At 43.8% G+C, this 26,379-nt stretch overlaps 1 protein-coding gene across 1 annotated transcript in view; it reads right to left on the bottom strand.

The window, feature by feature from the left end:
- The window catches only part of LOC139286668 (neural-cadherin-like), a 76,893-nt gene extending 54,963 nt beyond the window's left edge, over nt 1-21,930 (bottom strand). The window contains exon 1 of the mRNA XM_070907556.1: nt 20,931-21,930. Coding sequence (XP_070763657.1) covers nt 20,931-21,930 — 1,000 coding nt within the window. The remainder of the gene's footprint in view (nt 1-20,930) is intronic.
- Between the last annotated feature and the right edge of the window lie 4,449 nt (nt 21,931-26,379).

Genomic DNA, 26,379 nt, shown 5'->3' with positions numbered 1-26,379 from the left:
GAATGTCAGAAGAGCTGCCAACCAGTTCAGTAGGCTGCGATCCACAGAGGCCATCTGCCTCACCCTAGAGAAGAACCCCCTGCCAGGACAAACACACGCACACAAACACAGATATGACCACAATCACACAGATTTGACATACAGGCAAGTCGACCCGTCACATCCAGACACATGCTTGCACACTTGACGTAGCTGACACCAGCATGTCTCTTTCTGTCTTCCAGTCTCTCTCTCTCTCTCTCTCTCTCTCTCTCTCTCACAAACACACACCAGTGCACGCTTGCAAACAGAGGTGAGTTACCTCAGGGCTAAAAGTAACTATGGATTTCAAATCCCATTACGTAAAAGCTCTCCTGTGTGGGACCACAGGCTATATATGTACTTTTTAATCCAAGACAAAAGCAGCGGGGCTGACTCAACAGATGTGTTGTCGCTGTACAAAACAGTTCTACTTTGTTGGTTTCCCTAACATTCTGCAACATAATGTCTCTCCAAAGTCGATTATAGCCGATAATAGAAATCCTGTACATTGGTAATGAGCGGTACACGCATACAACAAATGGTATAAAGTCTTCAAACTGTATGAATTGCTATAATAAATCTTTTACAGCACCTAGTGTTCGCTCAAATGAGTTGGAAAGCAGAAAACAGATGCTGAGATCACAATTCCTATTTCTTTTAACTGGCTTACAGTTCAGATGCATTTTGATGGAAAATAGAATGTGTTGCACTCCAGACTAGCTCTGGAGTGTTCACAACTGAAACACAATAGCTATAAAGTGTGTGACAGCTCCTAAAAGGATTGTTAGAGGGATAATAACAGAGGGAGGAAGAAGCTAGAGGAGAGAATTAATCTAGCTTTCTGCTCAGGCTTTAAAGTTGCTCTGCGGAGAGAAAAGTTCTGTCTCGGATCTGACGATAGTTCGTTTTGGATAAATAGCCACTGTATCATGGGGGCAGAGAAACTAATCAATGTTCAGATGCTATCTCTTAAAATGTCGACGGCGGCAGTTTATGCAGTTTAAGCCAGATCATCCTGCCCTGTAAGACGGAACAATCCTTTCGTGATGAATAATGAGAAAGGATAAAGATTCTTTTGCAATGTAGAGGGGTTTAAAAGGCACTTAATCAAAAAGAAATCAGAGCTCCAGCACTTAACATTTAGTTGACTATCAAATCTTTGCGGGGAGCAGAGCAAGACACGTTCCTTGCCTCTTGCTTGTTGGTGTCTTTCCCAACCATGTCTCTGTGGTAATGGTGGTGATGATTTTACAAGGCTCCATCTAATTAGCTTGTTACAGAGAGACTAATCAGAGCCAAGGCAGATAATTAGAGCCTATCAGCTCCGGAATGATAATGAAGAATGTACTAGTGTGTGAGAGAGTGTGTGTGTGTGTGTGTGTGTGTGTGTGTGTGTTTGTGAGGTGAGAAACGGTTTATGTGCACGGCCAAAAGCAAGAGTGCACGCTGCATGTTCTGAGGCTACAAACGTGTGCGATTTCTCTCTGATCCGGTGAGTTAAGTACAGAGCTGGCCGTGAGCGATGCCCCATGAGCACCGAACCGACACAACCTGCCTCACCTGACCGAGACAAAAGATGCGATCAAATAACCCGGGCAAGGCAGAGGCTCACAGGCTCCACTGGATTTTTCAAAGTCAAATATGCTTTTCTGCTCGCTCAGTGTGATGAAAAGCTGGTCTATACTGTGCACTACAATCCCATAAGGATAAGAGCATCTGCTGGATGACTAACATAATAATGTATCGTAAACAGGTGGATGACAGGGGTGCAGTGTGTGGTTGGCCAAGGCTCAGTGAGGACAATGAGTGTGGTGTGTTTGCATGTGTGTGTGTGTGCGAGTGAGTTGTGAGTTCTATATAACTGCAAGCCGGTCTGTTGATGTTTCCTGCTGTTAATCCTCTCCTTGGGTAGTTGCTATATAAAGCTGCTAAGTGGCTTGCCCGTATGAAAAAAAAAAAAAAAGTTGTCTCTAGTGCTTCTGTGCACATGTACACTGCCCACAGTACAAGGACACTGAGTGTGTGTGGGAAGGGGATGAGAGGAAATGGAGTGAAGAAGTGAGGCACAGATACAGAAACACAAATATCTACAGAGGGAGAGAAAGAGACAGGAGAGGAGGAAGAGGCAGGCAGCGTGGAGGAAGGAGTATTGTGTGATGCTTAGCAGAGAATGTAAAATAACATTATAGAGACAAGAGCACAAGGGAAGCGCAACAAACAGCGTAGCACAACAATAGATGCTGGGAGCATCCATGTTTGGAAATAAAACATACAGTAGCAGAGCACAGACCACAAGAGGAGCAAATTAGGAGAGAACATACAGTGTAATTAATATCAGAGGGTCTTCTTATGGATCCCTTGTTCCTCCTACGTCCAGTGAGGGAGGAAATTAAGATACAAATATTTCTGTGTGGAATTAAATAAATTGCGTCTGCAAGCATAAATATCAATGGCCCGTGCGAGACATAGAATTTCAGGGGTGCTTTCTTAGCAGCGAGTGAATGGAAAGTGAAAATCAGCTCAATGGGGGAGTAATAAGGTACATTAACCAAATGTTTGCAGTGTTAAGGAGGCTCTATTCTAAGCCGCCACCTCCCCCCCATGTCTGTGCTCAAAGCAGAGTGTGAAGCCGTCAGCAGGAGATCAACACGCTAAAAGCACTGGGGACAGAAATCTATTAACTCAGGGATCCAAGCACCACACACCTCCGAGTCGGAGGCTCAGAATGGCTGACACACTAACCATGTGAACACACATGCAGGCATTTTCAGCCCAGAACAATTGCAAATGGTAGGTGTCTTGCACTTTTTTTCCCTCCAAATCTGCATCTCTGCAGAAAATGTGTGTCTTTTAGCAGCTACATCTGCAAACAATTTGCAACAACGTAGACAGGATTGTGGCACAGCTTACCTTTGCAGGTAATGGAAATAAAAACAAGTCACATGCAACATGACATGTACAAAAATATGGACATAGCATCTGTGGCATCAGCTTACTGAGGTTATATTTAGAGTTTTATCTTGGGTGGCCCCCAAACATACCGTGTTTTAAAGCGTCATATCTTTAAAAGGAACAATCATTGTGGAATTTGTGGAAGCAAAAAGTCTGACTTTGTGTGTTTGCGAGAGAATTTCCCATTCACTTCAACCCAATTGGAGCCAACAGCAAGTGGCCTTATCAATTAAATGAACGCATCACAATAAACAATACTGTTGTGTCGTTTTGTCATTTGCAGCACTATTCTATACAGGTCTGACTCCACAAGGGGGCTTGTGGAGGTTTCCTCAATTTGAATCCAGCTCTTCTCCACAAAAAGCATTTTTGTGTATGTAAATATTCTCTGTGTAATCGGGGATTAAGACTGGTGGAGTCCCATGACAACTTCTATGTAACCTGGTAGCACATCTATGCCCTAAACTCTATTATTTACTTGAAATATTAATACGTTTAATGGTTCTTTCACTGAAGATGTTCAGTGTCACTGATGTATGCTGGGGTCGCCTCAAACCCTGCATGACCCTGAACAGGATAAGTGATTTAGAAAATGGATGGATGGATGGATGGTTCTCTCCCATCAGACGCAGCCAGCTACAGTCTCTTTTCTGGTGGGCTCATTTTTTCTTGTAGTTCAGCCAAAAGAATTACAAAACTCATTCAATCCCTTTTGTTCTATTGCTTTGAGCAGAGAAAGATGTGCCCTATTCACTTCTATTCGCTCGCATAAAAGAGGAGGATTTAAAAAGGAGCAAGTGTTGAATGGAGATATAGTAGTACTGAATAGCCTTCAGGGAAAGGAAATGTAACTAAAATATTGTAAAGTCCATTTAAAACAGTTAAGGCCTCTGATTGTTTCTGGCTTCGCATGTTAAAATAACTTTACAATATTTACTAAGCTGAAATGTTCAAAATTACATTAAAATATTTTCACTTCTGCAACCCATTTTTCATATCTTTACGCCCAGTAAAACGCATTAAATAATTAATGCACTGACTTTGCTCTGTGAATCGTGAGCCTGAACCTCCGCAATAAATTAGTGAAAACAGCTGTAGTCTTTAAAACAAAAAAACAAACTAGTTATTTGCTGAAAAAGAAAAAAACTCATTAATTTACCACCGATCACATTCCCACTGCACAGGAGAGACAGATATAGTGCCACATTACCCCCACCTCCAACCACATTTCCTCAGAGTCACTTAAGAGTCATGTGTGCTGCTCTCAGGAGTCATAGACGAGGCTAGATAAGAAGCCGCACATTCTCAACAAATGGCCCACATGCATCATACTCTTCTCTCTTTGGGATCCTTCATCCCAGGCTTGGACCCCAGTAAGGCTGTAGGCACTGCCCACACACACACACACACACACACAGTCCCCTTATACATGCAAGAACTGCAAAAGCAGTTAGTGTTAAGGAGAAAACTCGGACGCCTCCGTGATGTAAGGCCATCACTGCAATAGCGACGTGCCCAGTTCCATTCTGACTTTACTGCATGTCATCCCTCTCCCTGTCTTCCCAATGTTTCATGTCTCTAGTGTTTGACTCAATGTAAAATGAGACTCTGTGCAGACTTAAGAGGTGACTTTGTATCATGCAGCTGTGGACCATAAAGGGGTCTAAAGATGGATAACGCATCTCCACTTCCTCCCACTGTACAAAAATTAAGCCAAAATATCCCTGATATGGCCGGTGCCATCTTGCACTGGTGATGTCATTTGGAGCCAGAGTCTGCGCAGTTGAGATCAGGGTGTGGAGCTGTGAGATTGAGGTCCCGCCGGCCCCAATCGCAAGAAACTATCTTTGGGGAAAATGTATTTGACGTATACTTAGATTTTTCAGTTTGTTTGTCCTATCTGTCCTATCTTAAAGTTGAGCAAAATCAAAATGTTTAGCCATGAAGCATATTTTGGAGAAAACATGATTTTGAGACTGCAATGTATTTTACTTTGTATTTCTGTTGATGAATATGAAGATAAACGTGCCCTCTCAATAACTTGTGATGCCCTCTAGGTGTATTTTTTCTGAAACTGACCCTGGGTCACCGGCTTGGAGCACCGTCCTATATCTCTGAGTAGGGCTACTCAGTTAGTAGACCCTTGACAAGTCAGACATTTGGATATTAAAGTGGATTTGGATATATAAGTGGCCCCAGTAAGCCCTGTCAGCGAGTGAGCATGCACAATACCAGAGCCCTGTCTGTTGTGAAAAGGGCCTATTGTGTGTAAGTTGTGATTCTTGTCTGAAAGAGATTGAATAACAGATTTGCATTTGAAAACACACACATGCATGATGACAAGCGTCGTTCTATTTTTTATTGTGCCTTGCAAAGCTTGTGTAAGTTGTACCGTGGTGAAGCAACATGCTGACCGGACATCATTTGAACATGAACGGACAGAAGAGAGGAGAAGCTCGAATACATCCATGACAGGAACGTTAGTCACTTTCAAAATGACTCATCAAACCCCTCCTAGCCATAAAGATGAGGATCCAACTTTGCCAGGCTGAGGTAATCAAACTGTCATGTCTGTACTGGAAAACAGGCCTTCCTCCTTCCATTATGTGGAAACTTTTCAGGTTTTAGTCCAGTAACCTCAGTCAAATGATTACACTATGCAAACAGGGATTTATGGTGGTAGGTCAAAGATACTGTATGATGTCTAAAAAAACCTCAAACCTCCTGACACTAGAGGTGTAAACAAATAAAGAAGCATCATTTTTTGCCTGCAATCTCTCTGGTCAGCCTGTGTGTCTTGTCATTTTTAAAATGCATCCTTGGTGTATAAAGTTTATATGAATTTACTTACTCCAGAGGGGAAATTTTACTTTTGCAAATACTGTATTTTTTTAGTGGTGTCAGTGTAGAAGTCCTCCTTAATCCAGAATCATGGAGCCCTGCAGTATGTCTGATCAGTTATCAGGTTGGGTTGATGAAGAGTGCAGGTTGAAAGTGAGTTTTGACAGCCGGAAATTTCTGGAAGTAATAATAGTCCTCGTGATTGATCAGGAACCCTATCAACAACCTTCAGATGGTTTAGGGGTGTTTTATGCTGTGAGGCAGGAGAAATCTTATATTTTGCACCTTTGAGATAAAAAATTTCATACCATCTCCTCAAAATCTGTTTAGGTTTCTGATGCACAATCTTCACATGCTTCATTTAAACACAAGTAAGGGGGAGATTATTTTCAAGTCAATAGCTGTCAATGGAGCCAGTTCCAATTTCCATCCCACCAAAATGTTTGGCTTGCTCTTAAAGGGAATGTGAGTCACGTTGTCGTGGGTCTTTTTAGTCATGTTGTTATATTTGTCATGTGGCAAAGTCCAACACACAAAGAAGTCAGTGCTGTGAGAGGATCCACGGTTACGTTTGTTGTTACGGTTGCTTATTTGATAGTGTTCTTGGTGACAAAATGTTGGGAAAGGTTTCCAGCCTGATGTTTTACAGCGTGACCTGAGACACATACTGTATTACTACTCTGTCGTAGATGAAATTATTTCTCATGTCCTTCATAGACAAAGGACACTTTATGGACTCAACATGACGCTGACAAAAAAAAAGCCTTATTGTGTTTGAAAGCCCACAATGAGAACAGCGTTTCTTTCACAAACGCTTGTGCATTGAACCACCTCTGTGAAAAACACACGTCAAACCTTCACATTAGCTACCAAACAAAGGTCTGTTGATCAAATCCACATTTTAAGCATAGGTTTGCTTTGCTTTTACAGTCCTCACAGTTACTGTGAAACAAAGACCTCAAGGTGCAAACACTAAGCTTAATTTATGCTTGGTCACTTAAGTCTCTTGACAGTTGTCTTTTGACAAAAGCTTCTTTGTTGGACCTCATCCCACATTTACCTTGGCCACATTGTGTTGCAAAAAAGAGAAAAGATTAATCACACAGTTAACAGCCTCTTCCATACCGCATTTTTTACTTACAGCTGAGCAAAGAAATTGGCTGAAATTAAATATTTAAAATCAAATCAAATTCTTTACTTGACTGTTGAGACTCCACTCAAGCAAGGCTGCGGGCCCTGATAGTGTCAGCCCCAGGGTGTTTAAAGCCTGTGCCCCCCAGCTATGTGGAGTACTTCACCATGTCTTCAACATGAGCCTGAGTCTTCAGAGGGTCCCCGTGCTGTGGAAGACGTCCTGCCTCGTTCCTGTGCCAAAGACGCCGCGTCCCAGTGGCTCCAAGGACTACAGACCCGTGGCTCTGACCTCCCACATCATGAAGACCCTGGAGAGACTCGTCCTGGAGCAGCTCCGGCCCTTGGTCAAGCCACACTTGGACCCCCTTCAGTTCGCCTATCAGCCCCAACTTGGAGTTGAGGATGCCATCATCTACCTGCTCAACTGCGTCTACTCCCACCTGGATAAGCTGGCGAGCACTGTGAGAGTCATGTTTTTTGACTTCTCCAGTGCATTCAACACCACCCGTCCGGCTCTTCTGGGTGAGGAGCTGACGGAGATGCAGGTGAATGCCCCCCTCGTGTCCTGGATTGTCAACTACCTGACTGGCAGACCACAGTATGTGCGCTTACAACACTGTGTGTCAGACAGAGTGGTCAGCAACACCGGGGCCCCGCAGGGGACTGTCCTCTCTCCCTTCCTCTTCACCATCTACACCATGGACTTCAGCTACTGCACAGAGACCTGCCATCTTCAGACGTTTCTGATGACTCTGCAATAGTTGATGTATCAGTAAGGGTGATGAGGAGGAGTACATGGCTGCTGTGGACAACTTTGTCACATGGTGAGAGCAGAACCACCTGCAGCTCAACGTGACAAAGACAAAGGAACTGACTGTTGATCTGAGGAGGACCAAGGCGCCGATGACCCCTGTCTCCATCCAGGGGGTCAGTGTGGACATTGAGTATTACAAGTACCTGGGAGTCCACATTGACAATAAACTGGACTGGGCGAAGAACACTAATGCCCTCTACAAGAAGGGCCAGAGCCGTCCCTATTTTCTGAGGCGGCTGAGGTCCTTCAACATCTGCCGGACTATGCTGATGATTCTGTGGTGGCCAGTGCTATCCTCTATGCTGTTGCATGCTGGGGCAGCAGGCTGAGGGTGGTGGACTCCAACAGACTCAATAACCTGATCCGCAAGGCCAGTGATGTTGTTGGGGTGGCGCTGGACTCTCTGACGGTGGTGTCAGAGAGGAGGATGCTGTCCAAGCTGCGGGTCATCAGTAAAAGAACTCCTAACTAGAGGAATGGCCCCTGTCATACAGCGTTATGGGATTATGGTTACTGATGCATGTGTGAACAGCATTTAATGATGTAGCTGGTCGAAGCTGATATTAAAGGCCCCTGCACAAACAAACAGGTCTAGGCTTTTCGGCTAATTCGTTATGCAGCCATTTTGGCTTTTATTAAATGTGGCACGTTGCATTGTGGGATGTCACAGTGTCAAAAGCAGGCAAACTAAAAACCACGGTGACTTGTTTTTGATTTCTATAACTGTTAAATAAGCAAGGTACCGCTTTTCAGTTTTTGAAAAATGAATTACTTGACTCTTGACAGAGCTAGACTAGCTGTTTTTTATAGGTAATCTAGGCTAGGTAGACTAATGTCTTCCACAGCCTTTGCACTAAGTTTATGTTGTGCTAAACACATCCCTGACCTTCAGCATACCTACACTAGAAGCACAGATTATATTGATGTCGCAGTTCTAATCTGCCTCTGCCTCAATGCATACTAATTTGTGTTGCAGTATTTATTTAATTGTAATCAAGTTGGACAATACAACTGTTGGCAAACCATCAGCAACACAGACAGTAAAGCCTACACTTTCCCACCAAGATCCACAAAGCAGAGGAGTACCACCAACACACATAAAAACAGGCTTAATAGTCCACTCATCATTTCAGAAAATGCTAAATACACCATCAAAGCCAACGAGACCCAGTGCTCCATACAAATCAATATTAGTCCTACAGCATAATGTAGATTGGGAGTTAAACGCTTCCTAACAGAGGCTGTAGACAGCCAATTTGTTGTGTAGGAATAAGATCTTAAGGCTACAAATTGATTGGAAGGCAACATAAGAAGATAAAATGGGCACTTGGCTACATGAGCTCTATTCTCAGCTCTATAAAAGCCATTCAGCTCTGTGTTCTCTGAGCTTTTGATGGGCAGGTGAAGACAAATAAACAAATGGAGCTTTCTGGTGGATATTTTTAAATGTAATTAAACTTAGAACACGTGATTGACAGTGCGTGGGATTCCTTGCTTCTTCTCAAATGAAACTGGGGAGAAATGACTGTACAGACAGGTATTAGGTTACATTTACATAAGCACTTACATTAGTAGTCAAGTATTGTATCTTCACAACTATCTGTGATATCAGACATAATTAAATCTGGCTGTGAAGTATGCTTTCTATTCTCACATTTGTGATGGAACAATGCCGCTGCTATCCAAACAGACACTTGGTAATAATATGCACTCAAGCACACGTACAGTGCAGTGCATGGTACACTCACCCACCCTTCCACCCACCAATCCACTACACAACATGGATGTGCACATGCAAGCCCCGTCGCAGTTCACAGCAGAGAGCAGTCGTTTTGAATGGTGGCCAGGAGAGTTCATCCAAATGACACTGCAAGATGGAATATCCCAGTTGCAATCTCTCGGTAAGAGGACCTAAGGTATACAGATGTAAATTGTTGTTTAGCCTCTGCCTGACCTGCTTTGCACCTCGTTCTGGGCTTTCATCTTGGAAACATGTATGTTTTTCCAACTTGTATATAGCGTGTGTGTGTGCACTTGGGTGTTTGTGTTGCCATGTCAGAGCATTGAAGTTTTATTGAATTGCGTCTGGTTTGTGCATTCATGTGTGTTTGTGGGCTTCCATGTGTGTGAAGCTGTACGTGCATATATGGATGTGATGTCGTTGTGGTGTACTTTTGTGTGTGTTGTTTGTGTACTGACGTGTAACATCAGCAGTGTACATGTGTGCTTGTGTTTGTTTCCAGTAGAAGGCAGAGATGCTCCTATGCACCCCTCAGCTCACACTTGCCTGGGGTTAAGTGGAAAGTGCCAGGAGTTCCAAGAAATCCAATGCAGCTCCAGAAAAACTAAGCTCCTCAAGCAACGGTGAGCAGGGTCGGGTTTGATGTTCATGAAGGTCGAGAAGAGGAGAGAAGAGAAGAGGAGAGGAAATAGCGATTGATACCATGTTGCTCTCTTCCATTCCAGCCAGAAAGGTGCACTGTTCATACCAGAGGCTTTCATTTAGTCATTAGTCTCTATCAGCACCCGTCTGTTAGTGTTACTGTGAGTCAGAGAGCTATTTTTCTCTCTCTCACTGTTTTGATGATGGAGAGGTAATTTCAGCTTTATGACGGTGTGACTCTAATGATGAAGATGGGAGAGCTGAGAGCCTGTGAGGGCGGGAAACGGCGCATTTCTGAGCGCATACATACAAAAGCACACATCTGTGCCTTTTCTCAGTGTGAATGAGCGTGCTAGTGTGTGTGGACGTGAGCGGGATAGGGTCCAACTCCTACCGTTGTCCCCATCACTGAATGGGCTGTTAATGGAGAGTAATGAGGGAGTACTTTCATGGCAGATGTGCCCTCTCTGCAACTCTGTTTTACCTCCAGACTGTAAAACTGACCCGAGCGAGACATCAGCAGGCAGGCCGCAGCTCCCGCTCTGACTAAGTAAGCTCTGCATGTGTTGCGGGAGTTTGAATGGTTTGTTCGTTAAGTTTGCCTCACGCTGCTGTACCCCAGGAAGTAAGAGTAAGTATCATTTCGACATAGCACCTAGAGTCACATTAAATGACAAAAGCCCTGGCAGTGTCAGCCAGGCCCAAAATCTGTTAGAGGGCCATCTTCTTCACTGGAGTGTGAAATTATTTTAGCTCTCTGCTCATTATAGGATTTTAAAATGCATTATAGTTAGAGCTTTTATGGTGTGCCGCGGCATTAATTCAATTTGCCCCATTCACACTTTCTTATTATCACGCTCAGTTCAAGCTACAGGGGGAGGAAGCTGCTGAGCAGTGCTCCCCGGCCTTATCTCTAAAGGATATATACTACACTACCCAGCTCAATCAGAGCCAGCCCGGACTGCTCCATCCATTCATCCACTTTTCCTCTGTCTCCCCCTCTCCTTTTCTCCAAATGCTGCTTCCTGTGGCGACCTCCATCTCTCTTTCCATCCTCCATCCCTCTCTCCGTTTCCTTCTGAGTTGGTGATTGATGGGGGCTGTCCTCAGAGGCCTTTCGATATCTTTCCATAGAAACACGTATATGGGAAAACCAGCACAAACGCACACAGCCCATGCACGGTCAGGAGATGCCAACACACACACCAACGCATACCCACAGCAGGACCAGGGCCAGGCAGAAGCAACAGAGGGAGCCGCACAGGTTTAATGGGAAAACAAGCCACAGTGTGAGGGTGAGACAGCATTAATCTATCACTGAAACCAGAACCTGGGCCCGTGTTTGTTTAGCACACCAGAGAGGGCGGCATTCTGGGAACATCCTATCACTGTCTGCTATTGTGCAAAGGTCCAATAATGTGTTGAACATTGCAAATGTGTTCCTGTGGAAGTACAGCAGATTAGTATGGAGCAGCAGTGTGAGCGTGGAGCTGTGACAGTGTTCCTCCAATGTAAAAGCTGCACGCTTGCATGAACGCACACTGACAAAACAACACAGACGTGGTTTGTCCATTGTCTGCATTGCGCATACACACACACGTGCACAAAACATACCACACACTACACTAGTCGCATGCCTGTGTAGTGTAACTCAGCATGTGACTGTGGACTGGCTTATTGGTAATGGGGGAAGAGGAAGAGAGGATGAGGATAAAGTCCTCATTTAGATATCTAATCCAGTGAGCAGTCTGTCCTGTGTGGACCATCATCTCCTGTCATTAACAGCAGGCCAGCAAGATTAAACAAGATCAATGTTTATCACCCACAGTGTGCGAGAGAAACCAAGTGTTAAACTCCCCCACCTCATCAGGATTTATCACAATATCTGCTATCAGAGCTACGTGAACAACGGAAATCTATGATTATATCTAACATACGCGGTAAAGAGCGACGTTAATCAACTTTAATGCTCCAAATCTGTGATAATGTTCACACATTCACATTGGATGAACATGATCTCATATTAATATTTTTAAAAAGTAATGCTCCATCAGTAGGATTTACTGTAAATATATGGTGATGTCGTGCTCAATCCAAATATTAAGACAAGCAGAGTGACTCGTGTAACGCTGAGCACATGATTATTAATGGGGCTAGCCGAACATTTAGGGACAGATCCTCAATATAGTGTTTGACAGACACCACCATTTCTCAGTCAGAGATATCCATTATAGCCAAGTTAATGTACATTCAGACAATTAATTATTGAAATTACTCAATTAAATAGCAGCTGCGGTGTCGGGGCACAAAGGGCAGCAGTAATTATGAGTCGATAACTTGTGAAAAACAACATGCAAAACTGTGTCTAAACATATGCACTTCACGTCATATAGGATACGCCAAGAAAAACTTTCCACGGCCTATTTTTTTATATTTTGCTTGGTTTCATGAGTAAAAGGGGCTACAAAGGCTGCTGCAAACTCTGTACACTCTGTTCAGGGTCTTGATCCTTAAATGTGTGGCAGTGGCGCGTGTCTATGTGTTTCCACGGCAAGGCTGGCACTGTTAATGACACAGCAGCATCCCTATCCCGTCCTTCTCAGCACATCATAAGACTGTAGAGACCATATGGTATGATTAGTCCACAGAATTAAGCCCTACACTGTCGAGGCAGAGAAAATGATAGAAAGAAAGCCATGCACATTCGCTGGATCCACTGAGAACAGACACAAATTGGTAGCTGGATCACAGAGAAAAAAAAAACCTCACACGCTCCACACGCGCACACAGGCACATGAGCCAAGTGTGAAGCAGACATAACAGAAAAGTCCACATACAGATGGGAAGAACATAATAAAAGCACACAATAGACAGTCCAAGCCAGATCACAAAACAAGCAGGAACAATAGTGGTCTTTTGTAAGTCTTCCTTTGTGGTCTTTGGTTTGCATATCTCTCTATTTATCTGCCACTCTCACATTTTGAAAATATCCATATAACAGCCCATGATCTCTCCTGGACGCCCATCAGCCCTGAGTGCAACTACATTTTCTATGCATCAAAGACACCTGCTACTGTAATCAGTGGTCTTCTGGCTGTGATGGAGTTGCAGACTGTCTCCCTGTTTCCTGGTTCTTGATTTACTAACGGAAGCATGAGATGTACATCATCTTCAAACACATTTTTTCTAATCTGAGCCGCAATTTCCATGCCTTCTACGCAGTCTTTTCTGATCGCCAGTCAGACAAAAATTTTGAAAGTCTTTTTCTTCACTCCACCATCTCTTTTTGCGCGGCAGTCATTTTCATCTTTTCAACAAAAGCCACGCTCACACTGTGCAAATTGGTGTTGCACAATTACTGCAATTTCTGCAATTTGGGCGCTTTACTCCCAAGCAAAGTTCATGGTATGTCAAAACATCTCACTAGGCAACTTGGCCAGCCATGTGATCTTTTTTTTTTTCTGCATTAAAAATCTCCTTGTTCACAGTTCATCCAGCAAAGCTTTCAAAGTTGTCCGCGTCCTGTGTGTTTATGCAGTGCCTCCTTGGGCCACCGAGAGCGGAGCTGCAACCATTGTTATGCTCAGTTAATTGGACCTTTGGGTACAAAAGGTTGAGAAATTCAAGACCAAATAGATAAATAAGCACAAGCATTGAATTCCCACGACATATCCCAGCGCCAGCTCCAATTCTCCATTGCTCATTCTAGCCTATAGGCGGGCTTGTCTGAAAAGCTGATTCATTAGAGTGCTTCAGGACAGTTCTATCAGCCCTTTGGACTCAATCACACACTTACCTCTCCACAAGTTTGTAAACTATCAGCAACAGTCTGTCACAGCCTATTCTGTGACATATAAATTGTTGTTTAAAGTGATGTTTTGTGACTGGGAGCAAAACAGCTCCTGGTTAATCAATAGCACAAAATCAATTCAGCTCTCTGGGGAAACGCCACACACGGGCTATCCAGCATGCAAAGGTGGAGCCAAAACAAACGTTTTGAATGGGCGGGCGAAATGGCAGGTGTGGTGGGGACATTCAGCCAGTGAAATAAACTGTTACTGTGTTTCATCACAAATCGTTACAAATTCAGGCAATCACAGCCAACACAATAGCAGTAAATTCAATCCCATCAACAAAACCCTCAAACTCAAACCTTTGTCTCCTACAGCGCTGGTGTAAGCGCATCATGGATTAGATTAAATAAAACAAAACTTTCTCAGTTGGCGATAAGCTCCTCGTACAATGTGCAAGTCAGGCTCATTTATCACACAGGTAGACACCAGGTTGCACGGAGGTGTTCTGGGAATCTGTGCCGTTGGAGGTCAGCAAGACATTTACCTGACAGCGCCTGCCTCCGTGCAATGTCTGGAGTTGACAATGTCTGTGGTAATGGGCATCAATAATGCAGACCCTTGGCCAGATAAAAACTCCCTGTCACCATGACTGTCTTCACAGCGTTGTGCAGCACTCAACATCTCCCACTAAACCTCACACAACAAACTTGCGTAATTTATGTGGTCGAGTGTCGAGGTTTCTGCTGTAATGAGACACATAGTTCATGTAAACAGAATGACAGACATATACATATACTTGCTAGTTCCACGCTCTATAATTACGTGTTTTGGCAACTTATCCGGCTCTGACACCTGCATACACATGCAAATATCTTCTCTTCCTCCCTCTTCTAGTTGTTGTGGTAGTAGGGATCCATCGATTGGATCTGGTATCAGGGTCGATACTGACCTTATTAAGCAGATGAGACGTGACCGATTCACATTAAATGCAGTTTCTCTAGTTCTCATTATAATGACATGATGAAATTTGGTGTTTCTGCTATCCGTTATGTTCAATAACTCCTGGCAGGCCACCGACTACGTTTTATAGGGCCACAGCAATCCCTGCAAAGAGTCATACAACAAAGAAAGAGGACAGCATCAGTCGTTTCAGCAAATGCCGAGTAACGACATGTGTTTACGTTCAAATGACAGAGACCTTTAGCTGCCGTTGGAACTATGACTCTCGTCAATCAGAAAGTGTGACGTTGTTATTGAGCCACAAAGTCTGCAAAGGAAGGAGGTTGGGGTGGTCATCAAAATGTCGGACTTTGACATTTGACATGCTGTTAGCTTCCCCTTACCTTAAAAAAGTAACATTTTTTAACCCAAGCCGTTTTTGTGCCTAAACCTAACCAGGCGTCAGTGGGTTTTGGAAGAAACAGACAAATGATGAGTCAGATCAGAAAACGCCTTCTATCCGTGGTTCTGAAGGGACAACAATGTTTTGTTATTTAATTTGGAGGACTTCCCTTCCCTCCCCTCCCTGGCCTCGTGTTACCTTACATAAAAATGATCCCTGTGAGTTCCAAGTTTAAATTTGGATCATTCCTCCATGATCCATCGGCGGATACCCTGAAAAAAAAAGTATCCTTTTGGGAGAGAAAACAAAATATTTTGTCTTTCTATCTCTCTATCTTTTGCTTCCTCTCTTCATGCCATTCCAAAGGGCAGGTCATACTTTTCTTCTCATCTTCCCTCCATTTGCCCCACAACAATCTTCAGACAAATATGAACACACATTGCCCTTTCCGCAGCTGTACAGTGCTATATTTTTTCCTGCCCCCCTGTGCCCTGTAGCCATCCACTCTGCACTACAGGCTAGAGTACATGCACACCTCATTCCCCTCCTGCCACCCCAATAGTTTCTCACTTCTGCCCTCTAACCATCTGACAATTATGTTTCACCAAGCTGACCTCTCGTCAGCAGTATACAACTCCCTGCCTCTGATCTGGCTGCCCTTTACTTATCTTCAGTAAAGCTTATAAGCACACAGGAAAAAACAATCTCACACAGGCATGCATTTACACACCCCTTCCATCCTTCCCTATCCTTCTCAATCCTCCTCAGGTTTCTCACCTTTGCCTCACTTCACCCTCTTGTTCTTAAAGCCACGCTCTGTGACCATGCCCCGAGCATTACAGCTCGTCCTGACCTTTCTGTGCCCCTGATAGTAGTGTCCCGTATCCCCTTCAAATATCTCTTCTACATGTTCAGGAGAGCTACTTTCCTCCCCCTCCCTGCTCTTATTCTCTCTGCTTAATCCCATCTCTAAAAAACTGTGGAAAACACACTCCCCTTCCCTCCTACATGGCATCAGATACATGCTAGGACTGTAGAGAAGAGAGGACTGCAGGGATGTTGCTGAGACGCATCCATTTGATATCTGAGAGGCCACAGAGCAGAAATCAAATGCTGCAGGCATGTTGCAGCTTCTCAGCACGCTGTCAGAAACAACAAATCTGAGAATCTCAGCTGTGGGGAATCTGGATACTGAAAGGACAATCATAGCATTTAACACATGCACAGACTGATACACAACACGCATTTACACAATTAGACATGTGCATGAAAAAAAGAAAAGGCTTGTGTACATGCACATGCAACCACACACATGCTGACAATCAGACACAAAATGAAGCATAATCACCACGGGCATTTTTTTTTTTACTAAATTGAATAAATGCAGACAGCTTTTTGTGAAATTGTTTTCTACTTAAACAAACAGCCCCACAGTCACAAATTACAAACAAAAATGAGATCGGGTCTCTTCTCAATTCATTTCACATCACAAGGGGAATATGCAAATATAGCAGGGGGGGGGGCGAGTATGAAAGGGGAAATTGGATTAAAGACAGCATGAGGCGAGATGCTGACTATGAGACAGAGGCAGGGAGAGGAGAGGAGGACGGAGAGAGAGAGAGAACAGTGGAAGGTTCCCTGACAAAACAGGCTGAGAAGAGGTGATTACCACAAGCTGAATGCCACCCTGCCCACAGATACCTAACAGAGAGAGAGAGGGAGAGAGAAACCACTCCAATATCCCCTACTCCAACTCACAAAGGACTGCACCACTTGCTCAATACTCCTCCTAACCCGTCAAATACCATTAACAGATTCCTACTCAGGTGCAAAGAAAAGGATTCTTCTGGTGGGACAACCAAAAGCAAAATACCCCACCAATGCAAATCTAAACTGACGTCCTCTGTGCCAGCAAAAACAATCCTTTACATGAAGAGCTGTAGAGGTCCCTCACTCCCTCTCCCCAAAACAACACCACATAACCAGTTTCTGTGAGTCATGAGTCATGGCCTACTTCCATTGCTTTTACCTTTTTTCCCCCCCTTATACTGCTGGTTTGATACACAGAGGCTATGACAGAAAAAAAATATCACTTCATTGTTTTCTCTGGGGATTTTTGGTGTACTGAATATAGTTAAGAAGGTAAATATTTCTCCAACATTAGCAGGGGATCTAGTCAAGGAGAAAGGAGGAATCCTTTCATGGGGCCCCGAAGAGGAGCAGACTCCTTAGGCAAATACGCGATGCTACCGTAAACTAAATCTGATGCATCAGAGTGGGAGAAACAGGGTCAAAGCTTGTCAGGGGGTCCTGAGGTAGAAAGCAAGTAAGTAGAAAGCAAAGTCCTAATTAGATCCCAACCCCCACAAATGTCTTATTAGATTGATATGATGATATGAATTAGGACAGCTATCTAAAAACAATGCACCATACATGTGCTCCGATGGAGCGTTACACAACCTAATGTTCTTATTACGTTAAAGAAAGTTTTGAGGAGAGTATAATTAAAAGAAAAGAAATTAAGTGAAAATGTTTGTTTTGTTTTGGAAAAAGGGAAAGTAATTCCTAACTTTGGGGGAGTAATTAAAAAGTAAGTGGTGTAATGAATCACAGCGCCGTGATGGTAATATGTAATAGAAGAATATTACTTCAGAAATGAGCAAGAGTAAAGAATAATCCCAAACCAGTTTACCAGCGTCATTGTTCACACTGAGAAGTCATATGTGACAATATGTTGCACGATTACAGCAAAAACGATCAATTTCCACAGAAAAAGCCAATCACGACGATGACTAATCCTATCAGATCTGGATAACAGCAGCATCAGATATGAGAGTTATGGTAAGTTATTTTAATTATATTCATGACTATGAGAAGCAGACACATTTTTGTGTATGTAGGCCTTGATACCTTTTTAAAAATGGATGACAAAATGTGCATTTCCTGGGTAAAATGTGTGTAGACTACACTCTGCACTGTGGCACTGCACTCTCAGTCCTGATAATAAAATATTTTGATGGCACACTTAGCACATTATATTATTCAACAGTTATTCAAATAAAAACCTTTTAACACGTTTTTTGATTAACGCAACAGAATACAAAGGTGGCTCAGTGTGCAAACATGTCACGTCTTAGAGCGATGGGGGGAGCGGAGCAGAGGAGGAGTTTTTGGGGGAGCATTTTCTTTCAGGTAAGTATGTCAATGAGGATGGACCCCATACTGAGAGTAATCCAGTGCTGCTGTTCCATCTCCTCCTTATCTGCAGCGTGCCAGAATAATTTATCTGAGATATCTAAGTGTCAAACTAGACTTTTTAATCTCCATTTGAACAGCACAAATAACAGCTCTTCTGATGGCTCTAATCATAACGTTGTACCCACAGCAAACTTATTAACATAAGAAAGCCTCGCACCAGTGCAATTAGCATTTCATGCCCAAATTAACCAGTTAATGAACCCATTCACTACACAATTAGTAAATCTACAGTCACCAGTTCATAACCACATGTACTCACACAGACTGTAAACATGCACACTTGTATTCTTGGATTATCCAGGAGAGCCAACAATGAGCAGTGACGCCTGTTAGCAGAGGATCAATCACTAAGATGCACATTTACATATGGGCTGGAAGAGTTGGCTTTATGGTAATAGTGCTAGTTGTAATAAAAGTATGGAAAGCCGCAATATTAGTAGAAGAAGAGGATCAGAAGTGAGACTTTTCATCAGTGTTAGAATGAAAGCTCTGTGTGCACATGGTGTGGACCAAATGAAAGAAAGACTGAAAAGAATTGCGGCAATGATGCTGCAATGAAAACTAGCTGTACTATTACAAAGGAACAGGTAGTACTGTACCTTTTGTAACAGTCTCTGAGAAGCAGCATTTCAACTCTGGTGTTTGAGGCCATGGTTTGTCATGCTGTGGCATTGGATTGTGTGAGAGCGTATATACTAATTTATCCACCCCTTGTATGTGAATAATGTACTAAATATGTTTATGCTGACTTTCTTTGAACTGCTGGTAGACTGCTGCCTGACAGTGCTGTCTGCTTGACATTCAGCAGGTGACTGTCAGCAGCTCAACAGCTCTGTGCTACAGAGAGTTCACGGTGGTAAAGTAAGTTGAGACGCTGCAACACATGGGGCCTTATTAAAACTGTTGTTATTGTACCTGGGGTCACTTTTGGTATGACCATGAAGTCTCACGCCTGCATACCGAGTCGCCTACAAAGACAAGTGCACACATACAAAGCATCTCACTCATTCTTTCCTCTCTCTATAAAGTGTCTATGAGCTCGCTCCCTTACCTATGAGACACACCACGAATTTATTGCAACACCCAAGCAAACCCACATGCAACGGTAGAAAGCAAATTCGCGTGGGAGATTAGGTTAAATCTCTAAAAATAAAAAATAAAACAGCTAAAACGGACTTAGAGAGACGTGTATGCAAGGATTGGGAAGGAGACAAGCAGAAGAAAGGCCTGTCCTCCCAGACTCCCGTCAGGATTCTGTCTGGGAAGCTGTAGTCACAGGATAAAGGACATGCCATGCCTTTGATCAGGAGAGGAGAGTTTCGCAGGTGAGAGAGGTAAAATGGAGGAAGGTATCTGAATATCTGTCAGGCTAGAGCAGCTTATTTCTGTTACGCATCTGTGAAAAAGAAAAAAAAGAAAAAATAACCCGCTAGAATTCTGACTATTTTTGCTCTCTCTGAAAAACCTCCAGACACCCCTTTGCAGGAACGTGTCCCAATCAGACATGCAATTACACTCTAGAACATGCTGTGCAATGTAACAGCAGCAGGCAATTCAAATGAAAACAGCACGCACTGTTTCCTGCACACTGTGTAGCTCAATTACAAAGCAAATCATTTTGATTCCTTGTTTTTGTTTTCTTGTTTTTAACCTTACCCTAGTCGAACTTTTTGGAGGAACACAACAAAACTTAAACAACTGATACGCACTGAGTTACATCTTTCCTCCAAGAATTTGAGAGGTTGACTGACTGTGGCGGTGCTACTTCAAATCCCCGGGACTAGAGAGTGAATGAGAGGAGGATTAGAGGGGTAATGCCAGTAGATGAGACAGAGAGAGGGTCGAAGTGGTTTGCCACTCTGCAAGGATTAGCTCTGAAAACAACTTCACAGTCTCAAACTATGTCAATCAAGGACATAATTCAACCAGTTCACAAAGACCCTTAAACATAAACTGAAAAACTCATCTTCTCCGTGCTGCAAATAAGCCTGTAATGCTCATTCATAATTGAAATATGTCATGCATATCATAATAAATTGGACAAATATTGAAAGACATTAAAAAAATATTCCCTCCACTGAAAGTTGCCGTGTTTGAGCTGATATTTCAGGTATGTGGACGGATGGATGATAATGAGGCACACTTGTGGAACGATGCTGCAGCTACACTGACAGACCTGTATGGATGTGATGGATATGTCAGGGCGGTTGAGGGGGTCCACTGATGAAGGGCGAGGTGTCCAGATGGCAGCACTGTATTACCATGTGCAGCAATCCATTAAAATAGGACATCATCACCACAATGCACATAATTCCCTTGGAAAGGGGGTGTGGGGGTGGGGGGCACATGGCCTAACTTAAGTACGGATTTATAGAGGAATATTCTACACACCTCGTTTATCCTGTATCTTAACAGTGAGCTCCACCAAAGGTTCTGCCTCCCTATCCAGCCTCCTGGTTATCGTGATATCTCCACTGTCGCGCCCCACGGTGACCGGGGGGGTCTCTGACTCCGAGTAAATCAGCTCGTAGGCGGCTGACTGAAACCTGGTGGGACTCAGGCTCGTTATGACCGAGCCGATACTGGCGTCTTCAGACACGTTGAGGGAAACCACAGTGCCGGGGTCAAGTAACGCCCTCGGCGACCGTCCTGCCCGTCCTGACCCCGCTAAATCAGCAGGACGCGTCCCCCACCGCTGTGGAGCGATAGTAACCGCTACACCTGTACTGGTCAGCGGCGGCCACCCGTGGTCTCTGGCAAAAACATAGAATGTGACTTTAGAGGGGAGACCCAGGATAGAGTCAACCAGCAAAACTTCGCCCGTTTTCGGGACGACATAGAAACTGCCATTTTTAGGGATGGAAACGTATGTCAACTCTGCGTTGTTGCCGCTGTCTGCGTCGACAGCCTCCAGCCTGTAGACCACACTACGGAGAGCCGTGGTGTCATCTAAAGTTATGTGCACGGCGTCTGCACTGCGAAAAGTCGGCTCGTGGTCGTTGGTGTCCAAAACGTCCACTTTTACCGACGCAACCGCGAAGACGACAGACTCCGACAGGCAGGTCCGGCAACACAGACCTACGCTCAGCAGGTATTCTGAGCGAGCCTCTCTGTCTAAAACGCTGGAAGTTTTTAGCAATATATTCCCCCGCTTGTGGTGGGCGAAGGCGCGGAAATCTTCGCTGCCGTTCCCGTACAGTTTGAAGTGCATACCGGAGACTGGGCACCATTTTTGCGCGTTGATGCGCCTCACCGGGATGCTCAGTCCGTTTACTTTAGAAGCCGTCGGGGAGTTCTCAAAAACATGTCCGTGAAAGAAAGGCAGTCGCTCCTGCGTTTGATATCCAGCAGCCGGCGTCAGAAGGCAGAATAACAAAACACCCCAAATCATGTTGGTGGCAAGTTATGTACCTCCAAGCGACTCAGGGGGGCTGGTAGAAAAGCATTAAAAAAGAAGAGAGAAACACTTGAGAAACATTTCCTTCATAGTTATCCACGATATGATCCTTCCAGGAGACCCCTGTGAACTTAAAGCTGTTTCATCCTGGGGGATGCGTCTCTTGGCTCCATGCAGCACGGCGCTGCAGGCAGTTGGCTGTATTCGCACCCAGCGTTCAGCACCACACAACCGGACAGCGCCAAGCGCGGGGGCGTGGCGGCGCACGGGGACGGAGCTCCTCGGTGAACCCCACCCTGTGTGATGGTCAGGAGGGTCCCTCTCAAACCTCTCCACGCCGAATGAGCCTGTGCACGCGCAGCAAAAGCCTCCCCAGCCGTGTGACACCGTCTGCCACAGATCGTAAAGAAGTGTGGATGGAGAAAGATTCACTCACCCCTCCTGTCCAGAGAAAGTCGAGTGAACACATACGCTCCTTCTCCCATCGACGCTCTGTCTGGACCAACCAACACTGGCTCCAGTGAAGCAGACAGGGCTGCCTTGCTCAAGAACACTTCTTTGTTGTTGTCGTTGTTGTTGTTGTTGTTGTTGTTGAGCATGCAATCACGTGTCCATGTCCGTTTCATTTATAGCTTTAAGAAACTAAAACTGGAAAAGGCATCAATATAAATGCAAATGCTGGGATCTGGGCTGTTAAACTGTGTACACATGATGATTTAGGACAGCCCACACTGCGTATAGCTATGTCTTTGCAGCCAGTGTTATATGCACACCAGAGTTCAAATTGACATTGTCGCCCTGATTGCTCTTCCTTTCCCTTCCCAATCTGCTAGAGCGCCAAGCACCCAGAGCACTCTAAACCTAATCTGTAGGAGGCTACTACTAATTCCCACAGACTGCACACTTCCAATTCCGCTCACCTCTCTGTACGTGACAAGTCAGGAGACTAAATATTACATGGACTGGAGGGCTCCGAATTGTCAAAAAGATAAGTAAGTAATGGGCTAGAGAGCACTGCTGTACACTCTGTTGAGTTAGTCTCCCATGTCATGTCAACCTTTTCTCTAGACGTGCATGGATCCAAATGCATATGCATTGGGGGTGTGGTATTATGCTGGACATGTAATTCAATGCCACACAATGTTCCTCTGCTCACACATAGGCTACATCTGTATTCAGTTTGGAAATTCATCAAAGCTCCCGCTGAAAGATCCTTATCAATATGAAACCACAATCCATCACTACAATTTTAGCCGAATCCACTCTCTGCAGTAAACTGTTCTTTTCAGGCAATAACTCTGGTAACTGGCAGTGAGCCCCCAGACAATTTTGAATCGTAGCCTGCAGCTGGAGCACAAAGCTCATATTGGTTGATCGCTGTATTTCTTACGTGGCACAAGCTGTGGGCTGTGTCACCAGGACACATGAGCCATCCCACACTCACTGGTGTTTTTACAATCCCTGACCCGAGGAGGGAAAAGGTATTTCAAAATACGAGCACCAAAATAACCTCAAACCAAAATATGACAGGGAGCTTATTGATGGGAAAATGACCTCATGCAACATCACTGTTGTTGCCATTTGAGGTGAAATTGTCTCATCTAAAATAGACGCTGTCTGAGAGGGCCCTGTGTTCTCTATTCTGCTCTGTAACTTCTCTTTGAACTTCCTAAGTGCTTCATGAATGCAAATCAAATCCTGTCTTTTATCATGTTGTCTCACATGGTGAAATTCACCGTGACAGCCAGCATGGGAGATAGCTGTAGCAAAAGGCTAATTCAATCAATTGGCCAGGCCAGAGTGTGAGGGGTAGTTTACTTGAGGGTTGCAGCAGTTATCCACTGAGATGAAACGCCAACATACACCACATAAAAACAACAACGCTGTAATGAATAAAAAAAAAAAAAAGAAAATCATGAAACGGTCTCATCATCCGTCTTCTCCAACAGATAACTGAGAGCTGCAGGGCATTAAAGAGAAAAAAAATCCCACTGAAGTAAGCAGCAGACAAACATTAGAAAGCTTCATGCTTACTTAATGAATAATTGACTGAATCTATTCCCTTCACTCAAACAGAGGCAGACGTTGCTTCTGAAGTCAAAGGTTGTAGCCTTGTAGCATTTAAAACATTCTACCTCTGCGTCTGTGCTCCTCGGAGACAAGGGGTGATGGGATTGAGGGGAAGGTGGAGGTTGCATAATGTAACTTGTATGTCCTGTAAATGGCAGGTTGTCAATTATTCATCCTGGAAAAAGTGGGTAAAAAAAAAAACACAAACAGGAAATGATGGAAGCTAGTGTTAAGAGGACTTGGCACTAACATCAGTTAAAAGGCGGTTTATGCCACAGAGTAAGTAGAGTGTTAAAAATGTCATAAAAATAGACTGTTCAGCAGAAGTCAATGAAATAATTGGCTGAAACAGGCAGGTTTATTAAAGACTGACGGGACAATTAAAATGGATGACTAAGCATCCAGCACTCTGGTTGCTATTCATCTGCAAACATTTATGGAAACCTTACGCCACATGTTAACCTGGAAGAGCAGCAAAGAGCCATTTCTGGAAGCGCCATGACACCTGACAGGAGCAGCAGCTCTGTAGTAGCACTGCTCATCGTAGCGTTCCTGTGTTATATGGGCCCCTCAGGACATTTTCCCTCATCACAACCTGCAGGCAAAAAGCTGTTAGAGGAACTGGATAAATATAAAGACATTTCCCTCATGTATTTGGTACGGCTAATTAGATTTGATCTGTGATCCCCGTAAGGCTCCTACCACCTACTGTAGTATTTAAGCTGTGCTGTAGAAACCATAGGCCTAGCTGTTTATTAATAGAGATATTAATTATGAAGCAACCTGTGCAACCAGGTTCAGAATTTACCTTCACCAATAATAACGGAGTGGAGGTGTCATCAGGCTTTGAAAATGTCAGTTGAGCAAAAAAAACAACAAAACTCAACCATCTCATTACAGAGGATCTCTATAGCCTTTTTCCTTGGAATGCCACATCTTGTAAAAGTTGACGTTTGTTCAATGAAAGACACAGCAAGTATAATAAAATGAGAGCAACAGCAGCCACTTTGAAGGGGAAAAAAGGCAAAAATAATTCAATGATTAATGCATGGCCTATTGTTTTGATAGAAATGAAACCCAGCGACTTCAGGGCCACATCTTGTCTGAGGAGCGCTTTTATTATATCTACATTGTGATTAGCTGAGCCTGGGGTTGCCTGAGTGATTAGCGCACTACGAAATTATCATTGATTTGAACAGTATCTCGTTGTAGCCCCGAACAATCACGACTATCTATTAGCACATTAGAAGATTCCTCACATCATCAAAAGACACAGGAGACCGTCATTGAAAAATAAAAGAAAATGAAAATTAGCAGAGCTCAGCGTCCCCCTCGCTCTGCCTAACTAAGAGGTGAGGTTTTTGAAAGAGGCAGTGATGATGATCTCTCTGAAACACAGTTTAGAAAGTGAGAACATTACCTCAGATGCACAACGAAACTCAACCGTCTATTCCTTTCTCAGTTAATTATCCCAGCAAGCCCCAGCCATTAGGCAGATTCCCAATACTGGACCAGTTCAAGGCTATGAACTAGAGTAAATTCAATAATGTGCTATTTATGAGGCTGAGAGGATTATGAGGGACCCACTTGGGGAGAATATGAAATATACTGAAGGCTTACCTGAGCCGAGCAGACTACTGTATGATTTACACATGGGGCCAAAACAAAAGACACCTGCACCCTCATTAGCCATGGTTAGACCATTGGATCCAACTGTCTGATCTTCGTTATCTGGTCCTATTGAGACCCTCAGAGCTTCCATTTTTCTGGCTCGCTGTCAGGTAGATTAAAATAGATCAGTTATATTCCTCTCAGTCTCAAAAACACCCTCAGCCCTGCCTCATTCTTCCACTTTGACTAAGTCTTTGGACTCTGTTGTTCATTTTTTCCAGGGCACACTGTTAAAAGGGCTCTTAATAAGAATGGCTTTATGCTCATGTATCATTCAGTAGTATCCTCCAATAGAGGTCCCTTATCCAGGCACAGGGCCCTATGGTTCATCATCACTATTGTCTGGGGGGGGGGGGGGCTTTATACAGTCAGTTTGTTTTCCAGAAGGACCAATCATTTAAAGAATAATGGGGGGGATTTTAACCAGCTCCCAGGAACATAAATTTCACATAGCCTGCTTCTGAATATGTCCAGAGAGTTTGCTTTACAAAATAAAGGCTACTAAATAGCACATGGCCTAAATACTTTACACTTCGAGCAAATTCCACTTATATGGTCATTTTGTTGGAAATAAAATCTCTCAGCAGCTTATGTGAGCTATATTTGGTCATTTGACGTCATTGAAGTGAACAAATACAGTTTGGGCCATTTCTTTGTAAACATGAGCATGCTAACAGCATATGTTGGCTATTTTTCACTGTT

The sequence above is a fragment of the Enoplosus armatus genome, chromosome 6 (genome assembly GCF_043641665.1).
Source record: "Enoplosus armatus isolate fEnoArm2 chromosome 6, fEnoArm2.hap1, whole genome shotgun sequence".
Lineage (NCBI taxonomy): Eukaryota > Metazoa > Chordata > Actinopteri > Centrarchiformes > Enoplosidae > Enoplosus > Enoplosus armatus.
This window is presented reverse-complemented; position numbering and strand designations above follow the sequence as displayed.